This window comes from Mus pahari, chromosome 14 (genome assembly GCF_900095145.1).
Source record: "Mus pahari chromosome 14, PAHARI_EIJ_v1.1, whole genome shotgun sequence".
Classification (NCBI taxonomy): domain Eukaryota; kingdom Metazoa; phylum Chordata; class Mammalia; order Rodentia; family Muridae; genus Mus; species Mus pahari.
The window spans coordinates 88582594-88597925 of NC_034603.1; the positions used below are offsets into that span (position 1 = coordinate 88582594).

Sequence of the window (15332 nt, forward strand, 5' to 3'; positions counted from 1 at the left end):
GAGAGAATTAGTGCTAGTGAGAGAGAATTAGTGCTAGTGAGAGAGAATTAGTGCTAGTGAGAGAGAATTAGTGCTAGTGAGAGAGAATTAGTGCTGGTGAAGGTCAGATAGTTTCTGGTGCTGCCCTCCAAATGCATTCATAGTACCGAGTACAGAGACTCCATGGTGTGCAGCCACCATCACAGGAAGGGGGAGCTTGGGAGGAAGCAGATGCAGTGGTAAAGTGTGGCAGAGGGTGGAAGTCAGTTCTGTGAGGCCCTCCTCCTGAGTGGATTAAGGTAGTGGGCGAGAAGGAAAGACTTCTCTGGCTTCCAGGTTTTCTGTGGACCCTTTGATCTGTAGCTCTTGGTGAGACTTCCCACCCCTCTCCAGTTCAGTCTGAACACTACAGGTTAGGGTCTAAGCTCCTCAGAGATCAGACTCCATTGGCGTACTCTTGCTATAAAGGGACCTGACAGAAGATCTCTTTCCTAGACTCTCCTCTCTCGTGAACTGAATCTTTCACCTGGTGTCTGTTGGTGTAGCTCAGCAAAATTCTGGAAGAAGCAATGAGTTTGTTCTGGTAACTTATGTGTATATATATTTTTTTTTTAGGTTTTTCGAGACAGGGTTTCTCTGTGTAGCCCTGGCTGTCCTGGAACTCACTCTGTAGACCAGGCTGGCCTCGAACTCAGAAATCTGCCTGCCTCTGCCTCCCAAGTGCTGGGATTAAAGGCGTGCGCCACCACGCCCAGCTCAACTTATGTGTATTTTAAACTTAGAAATGTATTTAAAATATGCTATTTTTTTTTCAGGCTCAAATATTTAAGCATGGAAAACGTGAAGACTGCCTTCCCTATGGTAAGATTAATTTGGAGGAGAGTGATTGCCCTGTGAGTTTGTGGGTACATAGTCAAGTGTGCTGCTCTAACGTTTAACTCAAGCGTGTAAGAACCTGTAGTCTGTGTATTTGGACACTGTCATAGTTCTTTGACTTTCTGCTTTGTGTTCTTTAATATAACTTTGATAGACTAGTCTACCTATATGAGATATAGGACATTTCTGGGATCTGGGTTCTGCAGTGCTCCAGGTGCCCCGACTTAATCCTGGAGGGGCCTGGAAACAGTGAGCGTCATGGCCCTAGGTCACCCCCACAGAAGCCCACAGAAGCGTTTTCCTGCTGCTTCATTCCTCCATGTCATCCTGTCTCCCCTCACCCCTCATTATTCCCCTCCTTACCTCATTTCCTCCCCATCATCTCCTTCTCTCTGATTACCACATCCCTTGCAGTGCTTCACCTTCCTCCCCATGGGCTCTCCTTCCTCCCCACTGCCTCACCTTCCTCCTCACTGCCTCTCCTTCCTCCCCACTGCCTCTCCTTCCTCCTCACTGCCTCTCCTTCCTCCCCACTGCCTCACCTTCCCACTGCCTCACCTTCCCACTGCCTCACCTTCCTCCCACTGCCTCACCTTCCTCCCCACTACCTCTCCTTCCTCCTCACTGCCTCACCTTCTTCCCCACTGCCTTACCTTCCTCCTCACTGCCTCACCTTCCTCCCCACTGCCTCTCCTTCCTCCCCACTGCCTCTCCTTCCTCCCCACTGCCTCTCCTTCCTCCCCACTGCCTCACCTTCCTCTCCATTGCCTCTCCTTCCTCCCCACTGCCTTACCTTCTTCCCCACTGCCTCACCCTCCTCCCCACTGCCTCACCTTCCTCTCCATTGCCTCTCCTTCTTCCCCACTGCCTCTTCTTCCTCCCCACTGCTTCTCCTTCCTTCCACTGACTCACCTTCCTCCCCACTGCCTCTCCTTCCTCCCCACTGCCTCACCTTCCTTCTACTGCCTCTCCTTCCTCCTCTGTCACTTTATATCTCCTTCTCATTACTTCATTCCCCCTTTATAGTGGGATTTCTTGGACCTGCCAGAGGAAGAATAATGAATAAGAGAATAGGCCTAGCTTAGGCTATCACCCAGCTAGCTCATCTAAATTAACTGACTATCCTTGTCCATGTCCCATCTGAGACCTAGCCCTATGCTCCTATCCTAGGTTTTTGTTGTCTCTAGAATGTCATTATTATACTCTTCTGCCCCACTTTAATCCCCTGACTGTCCTTTGTAGCCCAGGGTCTCATCCAAGAGATCTTGTTATGCTCCCCTGGGCTCAGTCTCCTGTCCCAGCATTGCCTCCATTCCAGCACAGTGCTGGGTAAAGCACACTCCAGAAGCCCTGGTTCATTGAATGATCTCTTTTGTCCATACTCGCACTGTGCCTCTCAAGGCTTGCAGCAAGATGGCTTCCCCTATGTTCTGGGCCTTTTCTACTTTTTGCTGCATGGTGAAGACAGTAAGTAGGCTTCACTATAGCTGTCCTTGGACAATAACCTGGGGAGAAAAGGGGTCCTGTGGCCAGGGCTCAGAGATTCAGTGTGGTTTATCTGCCACCTACCTCGGGCCCGTGGGATCAGTGTGCTTCAGGGATGCATGCCATCTCCTGCCACGTCAAGTCGCATGTTCTCCTCCGCAGCCAACACTGTGCTTCAGTGCCTTGATGGATGCAGACTCCCCGAGAGCAATCACACATCGCTGCGGAAGCTTGGTGTGAAGCTTGTCCAGAGACTGGGGCTGACTTTCCTGAAGCCAAAGGTGGCCACGTGGAGGTAAGTTAGGCATGGAGGAGGGGGCGGTACGGACTGAACAGCAAACATTGCCTTCCGTTTTCATTTTTCCTTTTGTGTATGAGTATTTCTGGTTTCAAAGGGAGTGGTTTTCCCATTGGCTATTTTCTGACTCAGTATCTTCAGTTAGAGTAGCTGAAGATAGAGTGGAGATGGAGAAGCTTGCTCTGCCTCTCCCTAAGGTGCTGCTCAGCCATACCTGCAAGTGGTTGGTTCTGGCTCTTGGGGGAAAAGCTTTTTGTTCGGTTGTCTCTCAGAGAAAACATGGTTCACTCTTGAAGGTTTATTCAGAAACAGACGTGTCTTTTCTTGCTGGTGGACACAGACTCTCCTAATATCCTCACAGTACAGATGTTTTGTTTGTTTTTTGCTTTTCCTTTTGAGACAGAGCCTTACTGTGTAGCCCAGGGTAGCCTTGGGTTTACACTCCTCCTGCCTCAGTCTTAGTGCTGAGATTCCAGGCATGTGCCATCATGTCTGGAAGCTGCTGCTGCTATTGCTGTTATTGCTATTAATGTTATTCTTGTGACACTGGCTGGTGAAACCCAAGACCTGGAGGGTGAAGGGCAGTCGACTGATCTGGTCAGAGGCTGGCAGGTGGGAGGGGCAGTCTTCTGTTTTGCCCAGGCTATCGGCTCATTGGACGAGACTTGCCTGTACTAGAGCTGGTTTATGTGTTCAGAGGTGAACTCAGAGACATACCAGATGTGTTCAGTTAATGCTCACAGGTACTAGGAACCTTAATTTAAGAAGGAAAAATAATTTAGTCTGTACTTTTAAATCATGGATATTAATGTAATTATTAATAGAATTAGGTTTTGGAAGGCATGCTGACACTCTGGGAGGCAGGAAGAAAGTTCAAGGCTGGCTTCTTCTTCATGGTGAATTCTAGGCCTGCTAGGGCTACATAGGAAGACTCTGTTACTTAAAAAAATCAATCCAAACCAAAACATGACTGAATTTTTGTTTTGTTTTGTTTGAGCCAGTCCCTCTGTGTAGCCCTGGCTATCCTAGAACCTGTTTTGTAGACCAGGCTGGCCTTGAACTCACAGAGTTTCCCCTGTCTCTGCCTTCCAGGTGCTGGGATCAGAGGGATGAGCATGGCTGGCTAATGACTGAATTTTAATTCACCCTTTTCCTATTTGTTTTCTCTTCTTTCCCCTCTCCCTTTCTTTCCCTCCCCTCTTAAGGGAAAGGGTCTCATTTATGTAACCCAAACTGACCTTGAATTTACTGTTCAGATGACCTTGAACTCCTGATTCTCCTGCCTGCCTCTGAAGTGCTGGGTTCTTGTTAGGCTGCCTTCTGCTGGTTTTCCCCATTGCAGGCGGTGCAGTTTGGTCCTCACAGGCTGTGGGTGCTGGGTGCATGCACTTTCCTGTCAGCTCTTGGCTTTAGTTTTGTTAGTTTATCTCAGTTCTTTCTCTGGGGAGCAGCCGCCTTCTCTAGCACACATTTTGCTTCTCATGTGGATCTGAAGTGCGAGCTGAAGCTTTTGGTCCTCTGCTGGTCCCACTTGCCAGTGGCCCCGACATCCCCTGAGCTCTGAGTTCTCCATGCAGCTTCCCCTCATCTTCCTGGGTCCTGTCCTGTCCTTTCTCATTGTGGGGCTTACTCAGTCATGAGGGAGACTGTGTGTGAGTTCTGTGTTCTTTCTTAGTAGCTGGTGCCTCTCTAGTGACATGTGTAGCACTTCTGGTGTGGCTGCTTGCACTTTGGTGCTGTGCTTTTGTTGCGGTCTTGACAGTGCCTATGGGGCAGGGGTGAAGGGAGTGCACATGGCTTCCTTTTGGGGAGGGAAGCACCTTGTCTTGGTCCACATGGGGCTCGCCGCAGGGTAGAGAGCCAGGCAGAAGCGACTTGCCTCTTTTGAATTCACTTTGGAAGTAAGCTTTGGTTACTCTGCTATGCTGACTCGTAGGAGGGAGTTGCTTGGTCAAGGCTAGTGGTCAAGACTTGGCTCAAGGTGGTGGTGCAGTGGTGACCATGAGCCACATTTTCATAGGCTATTCTTTTCTTGTTCCCAGGCAAGTGGGAGATCTATTCAGAGCTGCAGTTGGCCCACAGGTAAAAAATGGACCCTGTGGTCTGGGCTGAGGCCAGAAAGCCAAGCAGGTGGAGAAGGCAGCCACTTGCTTGTGAACAAGGGTGAGGCCCTGGTATCTTTCATATGCACCTACAGCCAGGTATTGCCATTGCCTTCTGCTATGAAGCTTTATTGTAGAAGGCTCTTCAGCATCAGGGCATGTATCTGACCTAGGTTGGCTTTCTTTGAGGTTTGTATGGATTGAGATATCCGCAGGCATCATGTATGATTATTCTGAGGGATGCTAAGTTGATGACATCAGTTACCAAAAATCTTATTTTCAGGGCCAGGCTGAACCTACCAACTTGAGATGGTTTTGTTCTGCATAGGTATCAGCGTGGCTGTCGGTCTTTGGCTGCCAACCTGAAGCTCTGTGCCCCGGGTAAGAGTGATCAGAAGCTGCTGTCTGATAGTTTGACCTCTGATGGTGATGAAGACTATGATGTCCCAGAGGGGGTGGAAACTGTGATAGGTAAGTGGAGCCTACAGCAGATCTGTGCATGCCTCCCTCTGCGGTACGGCCTGGGCTTTCTCTCTGTTTACCCTCCCTTCTTTCCTCTCCTGGTTACCTTCTGCTACCTCACCTAGCACATGGTCAGTGACTCTGCCTCCTCCTTATTCTTGTCTTGTCCAAGCATGTTTTCCTTAGGCATCATCTCAGACCACTTTAGGTGTCCCTACTGATGAGGAATCTTGACCCAGTGTCTGTTCCCAGCAGCCCTTTACTGTGCCCACCCTCGGGTTCACTCACTCTTCCTGCCTTCCTGCCTCGTGCTGGATGAAGTGTGATCCCGGCCGGGAGGTAGGAAGCCAGCGGCCATCTCTCTTGCTGTGTTCAGTCCGCTCGCGCTTTCCCTGCAGACTTGTCTGTACCTGCTGCCTACACCATCTCCTCGACCACGGTGCTGTTGCTTATGTGCCCAGCGCTCACCATACATTTGGTCTTTTCTTTGAGCCTGATGTTTCCTGGGATCCTCTTCCTTGGCTGCTGTGTGCATCCTGAGTCGCTCTAAGCCACTTGCATTCCATGGGCCCAGGCGTAGTTCTCTGCCCCTTTCTCTTGTCGCCTACTTGTCTTAGGCTTTACACTCACGGTCTGCTGACTTGTCTCTTCCCACCCTAACCCTGTTAGCTATTTACCCACGTCAGTTTTTCTGGGGCTTGCCCTCTGGCCAGCGTTGGTACCATACTGCAGGGATGTGTGACTTGGGGTAACCTTCTGACTGTCTCTGTGCTGGTCCCCCTCAATCTCATTTTTCTCTGTGGAGGCCTCCTCAGATGTTTGTTTCCTTTGACCTCCCTTTCTGTTGGCTCACAGAGACCTTCACCTGGGGAGGCATCTGTTCCCTGCTGATTGTCCTATTGGGTTGGCTACACTTGTTAGAAAGTGGCAGAAATGCCCTTTTCTGTGGTTAAAAACAGTCACCGTAAGTAAATTTAAGGTCCAAGAATGAAGAGATAGCTCAGCTGTTTAGAACACTTGCTGGCTTGGTTCCCAGCACCTATAAGATAGCTCACAGTCATCTGTAACTCAGGTTCCAGGGGGTCTGACCCCTCTTTTGACTTCTGCAGGTACCAGTCATGCACAGGTACATATACATACATGCAGGCAATATGCTCATACACATGGGGTTAACATTTAAGATAAAAGTAAGCCCTCAGCCGGGCGTGGTGGCGCATGCCTTTAATCCCAGCACTCGGGAGGCAGAGGCAGGCGGATTTCTGAGTTCGAGGCCAGCCTAGTCTACAGAGTGAGTTCCAGGACAGCCAGGGCTACACAGAGAAACCTTGTCTCGAAAAACCAAAAAAAAAAAAAAAAAAAAAAAAAAAAAAAAAACCTTTTCCCAAAAAAAAAAAAAAAAAAAAAAAAAAAAAAAAAAAAAAGTAAGCCCTCTTGGGTATGCAAGATGGCTCAGAGGGTAAAGGGACCAAACTTGACAACTCAGGCTTCATTCCTGGGATTTATGTGGTAGAAGGGGGAGAGCCAGTTCCTACAAAGTCCTCTGGTCTCCACATTCATGCAGTGGCATGCACACATCATACCCATTCCTCCACTAATGTGAAAAACAATACAATAAAGACTCTTATTTTAAAGGGTCTCACTGTATAGGTCTTGCTGGCCTGGAGCTCTCTGTAGATCAGGCTGGCCTCGAACTCAATTGAAATCTGCTTGCTTTTGCCTCCTGAGTGCTGGGATTTCCAAAGTGCCTTTGAGGAAGTCCTCCTACCTCAGCTTCTTAGGTGCTGAGGTTACGGGCATGTGTAACCTGTGGCTGGTTAAAATTAAGATTTCTCACCACAGCGTATTATTTGTAATCTGTAGAATACATAACTCCAAGTGTATTCCTATATAGTGAAGTGTAGGGTTGGTGGGATAGTTTATATATAAGCAAGAGGATTAAAATTTTATATAGGCTGATGGTTCTTTGTGTCCTGGTTTTTGCAGAGCAGCTACTGGTTGGGTTGAAGGACAAAGACACTGTGGTGCGGTGGTCTGCAGCAAAAGGGTACGTATGGACGCCCTAGGTGCTGAGTGCCAGAGGTGAGGGGCAGGTGTGTCTCAGTCAATGTTGATTCCGTGGGTTTTGATAGTTGTAAATACTGTGTTGATCTTCAAATGATAGAACAATTGTTTTATGTAGTGTACATCTAAAGGTAATTATTGGATGTGTACATGCCTTTAATCCCAGCACTTGGGAGGCAGAGACAGACAGATTACTACGAGTTCAAGACCAGCCAGATCTATGTAGGAAGTTCCAGGCCAGCAGAGCTACATAGTGAGATCCTGTCTCAAAAAACCCCAAATTTAAAAAAAAAATTTTTTTTTTTTTTTTTTTTTTTTTTACTGAGGTTAAATTTTAGGCTTCCTAAAGTGGTATGAGGCCAATTATTATTAGTAGAAGTTGATTAATACAAATTAGATGTTGAGGTTGTTGAAAAGACTCTGTGGGAGCTGTGAAGTGAGGCAGCGCAGTTTCTTGCTCACAGTTGCCCTGGCATCACAATGTAAAGCTCCCCACAGGCTGAAGGGAGCTGCCACAGGGGTTTGTATTTATGCCAACCAAGTCTGACCTGCCGGGAGGGATAGGCTGACACATGCACAGTGAGACAGGCTGGAGGAGCCTTCAGGCCTCTGGCTTCCCTCTGTGCAGGGCCTGGGCTATCCTTTGTAGAAGAGGGACAGTCTAGGTATGTAGGGGCCAGGGCTGGAGCTTGCAGCATCTATCCAGAAGTACTCATGGGCTCTTATCACTGATGATGGGCTCAGTGTCCATGTTACTATGCAGAAAGGTGACGACGCACCCTATTCCCATGCCCAAGGAGTCACCTGCCCCGTCCTGGGCACGGTTGCTGGGCAGTATTCGAGGCTTGCCCTACTCTGGGTTAGTAGGAAACTTACTCAAGGTGGTCATGTGCAGCTGATGGAGTATTGCTTCTCTTTTTCAGAATTGGTAGGATGGCTGGACGGCTTCCCAGAGAGCTGGCCGATGATGTGGTGGGGTCTGTGTTGGACTGTTTCAGGTGGGTTGTCACTCTCAAAGGCAAGCCTGCAGCTTCTTGCTCTTGTGTATTATTATATATGCTTTCAATCGAGATATTTATTAGAACCCTAAAGCCTAATTTTTCTTTGTTAAGTTAAACAATTTCAGTTATCTGATATGTTGTTTCAACATCTTTATATATCTAAAACCTTTAGACAGAGATGAAGTCAGTGTTGAGCCTATGCAAATGTAGGTCTTCATCTTCAAATGAAGGCTTTGGGCCTGGACTCTGAGTGGGCAGAGCTTCTTAAAATGAGGGCATTTTCTGGATGCATGCCTCATATTGCTACTAGCTCCAGTGGCTACTGAGACTCTTGAGTAACTGAGGCCTGGATTTGGAGTTGTGATTGTAATGAACTGAAGTTTCTGGACATTCTGAGTGTATGGGGCAAATGTTGTGTGTGTATGATGGCATATGGGTAGGTGTGGTCCTGGGGCCATAGACTGGTATTGTGGACTCAGACAGGTCTTGTTTCCTTCCCAGTGATTGTCCTTCCGGGTGTAATCGTTTCTTAGAGGGTTGAGGCGGGCATATGCCTTATCCTACAGTCAGATTGCATGACCATTTGTTGGCTTTACTGTTCTGGGCCCTCTATTCTGTGTGGGCCTGCTATTCTGTGTGACTGTGACTGTCTGGCAGGAAGTCTGTTATCAACACTTTGAGCCCTCCAGCACTTGTCCTTGTGTCTTTAGAGATGGCCCACCAACAACCCAAAGTACACTTCCTCCTGAACTGGGCCTTTCATTTTGTCTCAGGCTACTTAGTGACAGTTTTCAGTTTAGAGGAGATAGTGTGCTAGAGACTGTTTTCAAATGGTGGCAATATGTAGTAGAAGTACTAGCAGAAAACATCCTTATTGGGACTGCTTTGTGGAGTGTATAGACAAGACAAGACAAGAGAAGACAAGAGAAGAGAAGACAAGACAACGTGTATAGCTTCTTTCTCAAGGTTCTGTAGATTTGTTTCAGACCTTGTCCCCAGAGCTCCCCCTGGAAGCCATGGGATGGATGGGCTGGTGCTGCTCTCCCTGGGCTTTGTGCTGGCAGATTTAGGAAGGGCTGGGATTCCATCATTGTCAGCCTTCCCTGCGTTTCAAGCACTGTTTTCCCCGTCCCCCATAGGGTATTTCTGCGCATTCCCTTTGGTCACTTAGAACTCTTTTTCCAGGTGCCCCCTCCTCTTCCAACTTTTTTCTACATCTTCTTGTCCCCAGTTTCTCTGGCCTCCTGAGCCCATTCTCTTTGGAATGTTGTGGGGTTCTAGTGTATACAGCTTCTCCAGACTGTGGTTTTTTTCTCCTGGCTTTTAGTCTTGGTTTAATGTTGGACCCTAGCTTATTCAACCTTCTTATGGGCCTGCTGTTTTAATAGATGGCAGATAGAAAATTGTACCGTTTTTGTGCCTGTGTTCTGGAGATAGGAAGAGGTGTTACTACTTTTGAATCCTTAGTCCAGCATGGAACAAGCATGCTGATGGAAGGGTCAGGGCGTTGGGTCTGTGTGGAGGCCTGAGTCTTGCAGCCTCTTCCTGCAGCCCATTGATGGCATCTCCAGCATTCTGTGGTTTTTCTCTCTGGATCCCTAGGCTTGGGAGCCTAGGTTTAGATGTGAGATAATGGCTTGCTCTTGGCACTTGGCCACAGTTTCTTACTATGCCCTGTTGTATCGAAGGCTGGGCTTTATCAGACTTGAGTCTGGAGTGGTGATAGCAGCTTTTCAGGCCTACCTGCCTGAAGCCATAGTGACACTTTTGTAGTTTAGAAATGATACATTTGAGTTATCATTATGTTGATACTGTATCAAGTTCACTATGACAGGAATCTTCATGAAAAGTACAGGGAAGTATCTCTCCATCCCCCCCCCCCCCCCCGTTTGAAATCCCGAAGGACATAAATATTTAGAAATGGAAAAAAGAGAATATTTGGAACTGGAACCAGACACCAGCGCTTGAGCAGTAGAGGTAGGAGGATCAAGAGTTCAAGGCCAGGCTCGGCTACATAGTGAGCATCGTGAGCTTGAGGCTAGCCTGGGCTACAGGAGACTCTGTCTTAACTAATAAAACAAACCCTCCAAGATTTGAAATGATCACATAGCCTCTGAGCAGACACCTGCTAAGAACTTCTGGCACTTTAAAAAATTGTAATTATGAGTGAGTCATATGAATTGTGATGAGTGGGAGGACAGCTGTATCTGACACGAAGGCCCGAGCTGTCCATCTTGAATACATTAGTGATTTATTCTCTCTTAATAGTTTGTGTGCAAAGTGGCTGTTGGCTGTACAGTTTAGTGTTGATTTTCCTACACATTTCTTTACTGTTAAATGAATTCAGCTGAATAGGTCAAAGCCTGTCATTTGATTTTGCTTTTCTGTGATGTGCATTTCCATGTTTATGTTGGCAACAAAATACAGAAACCTCAGAGCAGCTCTGACCAGTCTGAAAACAGTCACTCACATTGTAATAAGTATAGGCCACACCCTGAAGAGAACTTTTGAGTATACAGGCACATGGATTTTTAAATATAAAATGTTACTTGTGAGACCCAATTTAGTTGGGTGCAAAATTGGGTTCTTGTAGTCTTGGTTACTTGGAAGGGTTACTTGAGCCTGCAAGTTTACAATCAGCCTGGGAACATAGCCAGACCCGGCACCTCCATGCCTCAATGAGATCTCATGTATCTTAGCAGTCTAGGCTTAAACTTCTGCCCTTCCTGTCTTTTCTTCCCAGGGGATTAGAGGCACATGGCACAGTGGCCATCTTACTTTATCAGTTTTGTAATCTTGAATGTTGAGCACTCAAGTAACAGTGGGTGCCATTTAAAGGCATCTGCCTGTTTCTTTTCTATTAATGTCCTCTGAGTTGGGTGGAATCTCTTTTGAGTCTCTGCTGTCTGATGAGAGTAGGCTGAGGCTGGAGCATGGTGGTCATGGTGGTCATGGTGGCTGAGGCTGGAGCATCTTGGCCTGGTGACTTGGTTTGATGTTGTAGATGGTTGAATGTCTCTGGGCTGGTCTTTTAAATTGTTTTTACACATTCACTTTACATCCCACTCACCGCCCACTTCCAGTCATCCCCTTCACTCCCCCAAGTCCTTCCCCATCCCCTCTTCCCTTCTCCTCTGAGCGGGTGGGGGCCCACCCTGGGTTCCCCTCACTCAGGCACTTTAAGTCTCTGTGAGGCTAGGTGCATCCTCTCCCACTGAGGCCAGACAAGGCAGCCCAGCTAGAAGAATGTATCCTCTGGACTGGTTTTGCATTGACCCAAGTCTTTTCATTATTATTAGGTGTTGTAAAGAGTAGTATTGATGTGGCAGTTATGTTCAATTAGGTTAGAGTGTCTTTTTATTTGTCTAGCCAAGAAGTAATGTAGTTTTAGCAAGGCTTTTGGGCCCAGAATATGGACCAACTTGTGTTTCTTGCAAAATTGTGGGCTTTAAACTTGGAGTTGACTTTAGAACTCTGGTTTCAGTTTTCAGGAGACGGATAAGGCGTGGCATGGTGGATGTCTGGCACTGGCAGAGCTGGGTAGACGAGGCCTGTTGCTGCCATCCAGACTCTCAGAGGGTAAGTAACCAAACTGCGTGAATCTGCATCCTTAGGGCTGCTGAAACTTGGTGGGGCTCCTCAGTGTGGCTAGCCATGGACACCAGTGCTTCTGTGGAAGGGCATGCCATATGCATACTTCTCAGGCTTCTTTCTCATGCCAGCCTTTATAATGTACTAATTACCTCTTCAGCCTGTTGTAGCTGCATGCTGTATAAACCACGTGTGCTGGATTTGGAGGGTCATGAACCCTGGTAATATTTGATTTTCTCGTATCCAGAACCGCCTTCACTCTTGAGGGGTGCCTAGAGCTGTGGGTTGACATAGCTGTGGCAGCAGAGGAGCTGAGCTTTAGGAGAGCCAGTACAGTGTAGGGCATATGCAGAAAGAGCATGAACCCAGGCTGGCTGTTAGGTCCTGGTGAGGGGGGAGTCAGAGGGTAGTAAGGCTGTGGCCATGTGCCACCATCTGGTTGGTGGGACCGTCCTTGTTGGTGGTTGAAGGTGCCTTATGAGTGGATGGAAAAGGAATGTAATGGGCAGAGTGTGCTACAGAGATTGTGCAGGGTGTGGCTTTTGTCTAGAGCAGTGGTTCTCATTCTTCCTAGTGCTGCCTAACTTTAATATAGTTCTTCATGTTGTGGTGACCCCCAGCCATGAAATAATTTTGTTGCTACTTCAAAACTATGATTTTGCTACTGGTATAAATTATAATGTAAGCATCTGATATGCAGGATATCTGATATGCAACCCTTGTGAAAGGGTTGTCCAACCCCCAAGAGGGATCACAGTCCACAGGTTGAGAACCGCTGGTCTAGAATCTGGTGGTTGCATCTCAGTAACAGCCAGCTGTAGTGTCAGCATTGGGCACTGGAACATAAGGGACTTCTATAGCAGTATTCTGTTTAGCCTTTCTGCTTTTAAAAAAGTTTTATTGCAATAATTTACATACTGTATAGTCTACCCACTTACAGTTTATAGTGGTCTCTGACATATTTGGAGTTGTGCAACATCATGTAATTTAACTTCAGAACATTTTCTTTGCCTCAGGCTGAAGTTCTGCACTACAGAGCAGCCACTCCTACCGTACTCCCAGCCCTAGGCGCTCTGGTCCTCTGGTTGCTGTTCTGTTTTGCCCCTTTCAGACATTTCATTAAACAGACTGGTGTTTGTTCTTTATGTCTGAACTTTGTGTGATTTTCTGATGATCACTGTGTGGGGGGCTCCATTCCTTTGCTGCCGATGGGGTTTCTACAAGTATGGAAGGAAGCACTGCTTTTTGCTTAGTCTTACCAGTTGAATTAACCATTGTGGTTGCCTCCGCCTTTTGACTTTTTGAGTAATGCTGCAATGGACATTTGTTTATGAGTTTCTGCATAGATATGTTACTATTTGTCCTGAATGTTGATCTAGGAGTAGAAATGATGGATCAGTTCAAGAGACAAGCCAGACTCTTTTTTTTTTTTTTTTATTCTTCTCTCAAACATTAGGTCCTAGTTTTCCCTCCCTCTGCTCTTCCCAGTCACTCTTCCTACTTCCCCGTGTCTGTCTGTCTGTCTGTCTGTCTCTCTCTCTCTCTCTCTTTTTTTTTTTTTTGGTTTTTCGAGACAGGGTTTCTCTGTGTAGCCCTGGCTGTCCTGGAACTCACTTTGTAGACTAGGCTTGCCTCCAACTCAGAAATCCGCCTGCCTCTGCCTACCGAGTGCTGGGATTAAAGGCATGCGCCACCACGCCTGGCCCCAGTTTTATGTATTGAAATTAAACATTTTTATCTCTTTGGATGCTTGGTTAAAACTGTTTATCTCCTTTTTTGCTGTTTTTGCTCAGGAAGGACCTTGTGCCTTGTGTGTTGTGTGGACTCCTGTCTTTCTTCCAGACTTGGGATGCGCTCTGCCTTCACTTCCTTAAATATCCAGGCTGCCACGCTCTCCCTCTCCCTCTGGGGTCTGAGTTTTAGGTGTGTGGCTATGCTCCATTCTGTTCCTCTGGCCTCTTAGGTTCTATTCCTTCTCCTTGAGCATTTCTGCCCCTGCTGCTCATGCTGGGCGATTTCAGTTTCTATGTTCAGTGATTTTGCCTTTTACTTTTGCAGATCTGACTGTAAGCCCCTGTATTGGTTTGTTTTGACGAAAGCGTTGGGGAAGGCGTGCCATCAGGAGTGCGAGGCAGCTGGCCGCGTGGCATCCACAGTTAGCAAGCAGAGAAAGCTGTTGGTGCTTAGCTCACTCTTTCCTTTGTATGTAGTCTGGGACTCTTGCTCATGGAATTGTGCATCCCACATTTAGAATGGGTTCCTATCTTAGTTAACTCAATCTAGAAACCCCCTCATAGACACACCCAGGGACTTGTCTCCTGAGTAATTATGGACCCTGTCAAGTTGACAGTTATCATACCCCTCTAGAGAACCTGCATTTCAACTGTTGACTCTTCAATTTTAGAACTTCTGTCTCTTGGATTGACATTTTGAGTTTGTTCAGATAAGGTCTTCGGTTTCCTTTGAGCATTTAAAAAGTCTTTGGTAATTCCAAATGTCTGGGCTGTTTCAGTGTTGTCTTTTCTCTTGTGTTTGTGTTATACTTTGTGTTCTTTTCCTACCTTACAATTTTTGTTTTTGTTGAAAACAGAATATTTTGAATATTTTAATAGGTGCCTCCAGAAGAAATCCTCCTCCACACAACCAGGCAGTTGCTTTTAGGATGTACTGAGTTCCATCGTGTCCTCTGTCCCAGTGACTACAATCTGTCCTACATCTCAGCATCAGACATGATATGATGGAGTATCTGTGAGCGCTGAAACAAAGTAGCCTCCTCCCTCTAGCTTTCCTCTGGTTGTCATAAATGTTTGATTAGTATCCAGAGTTCTGCAAACATTGATCCTATCAGTTTTGGCCAGCTTAGCACTTCAGCCAGAACTCGTGTTTGCCTCACTGCATGACTTCATTCAACAAGGAACTTTCAGATGGTGGTATGGCATCTATTTGGGTCCTCTTAAGTAGCAATTGCCATATAGAATTAAATATGCGACAGTTTTGTTAGGCGCATGCTTGTGAGAGAGATGGGGGAGGAGACAGGAAGGCTGGAGATCTCCGCTGGCCCTGATGATACACATGTGGGATGTCTGGCCTTTCATTCCCTGGGCAGGGAGGGCCATGTTGACCAATGTCTAGAACAGGTGGGCGGGGCCATGTTGACCAGTGCTCAGAGCTGCACTGTTTAGTTTTACCATTTGTGCCATTTTGAGCTGCCAGACACCCAAGTTTGTAAGAAAATGAAGACCATATTGTTGCGTCTTTGACTTTGCTGCTGGGTGAATTGTCTGCCTGTACTTTTTTTCTTTGAGGGAATGTCTGTGTTTCGTATCTATCTGTCCTTTCCTGGCCTGTAAAAGGTGGTGTGGAAAGAGGGCAAATCACAGTTGACCACTGTTGGGATTATTTAGAAAGGGTTTTTGATTTTTGTTTTAAAATATAATTTGAGATACAGTTTCCTACCTTACAGTTTGCTCATATAAA

At 46.9% G+C, this 15332-nt stretch overlaps 1 protein-coding gene across 1 annotated transcript in view; it reads left to right on the forward strand.

Annotated features, from left to right (window-relative positions):
• Positions 1-15332, forward strand: part of Tbcd (tubulin folding cofactor D) — a 168583-nt gene that overhangs the window by 43734 nt on the left and 109517 nt on the right. The window contains exons 8-13 of the mRNA XM_021211855.1: positions 795-840; positions 2503-2635; positions 5069-5211; positions 7186-7246; positions 8187-8261; positions 11749-11843. Coding sequence (XP_021067514.1) covers positions 795-840; positions 2503-2635; positions 5069-5211; positions 7186-7246; positions 8187-8261; positions 11749-11843 — 553 coding nt within the window. The remainder of the gene's footprint in view (positions 1-794; positions 841-2502; positions 2636-5068; positions 5212-7185; positions 7247-8186; positions 8262-11748; positions 11844-15332) is intronic.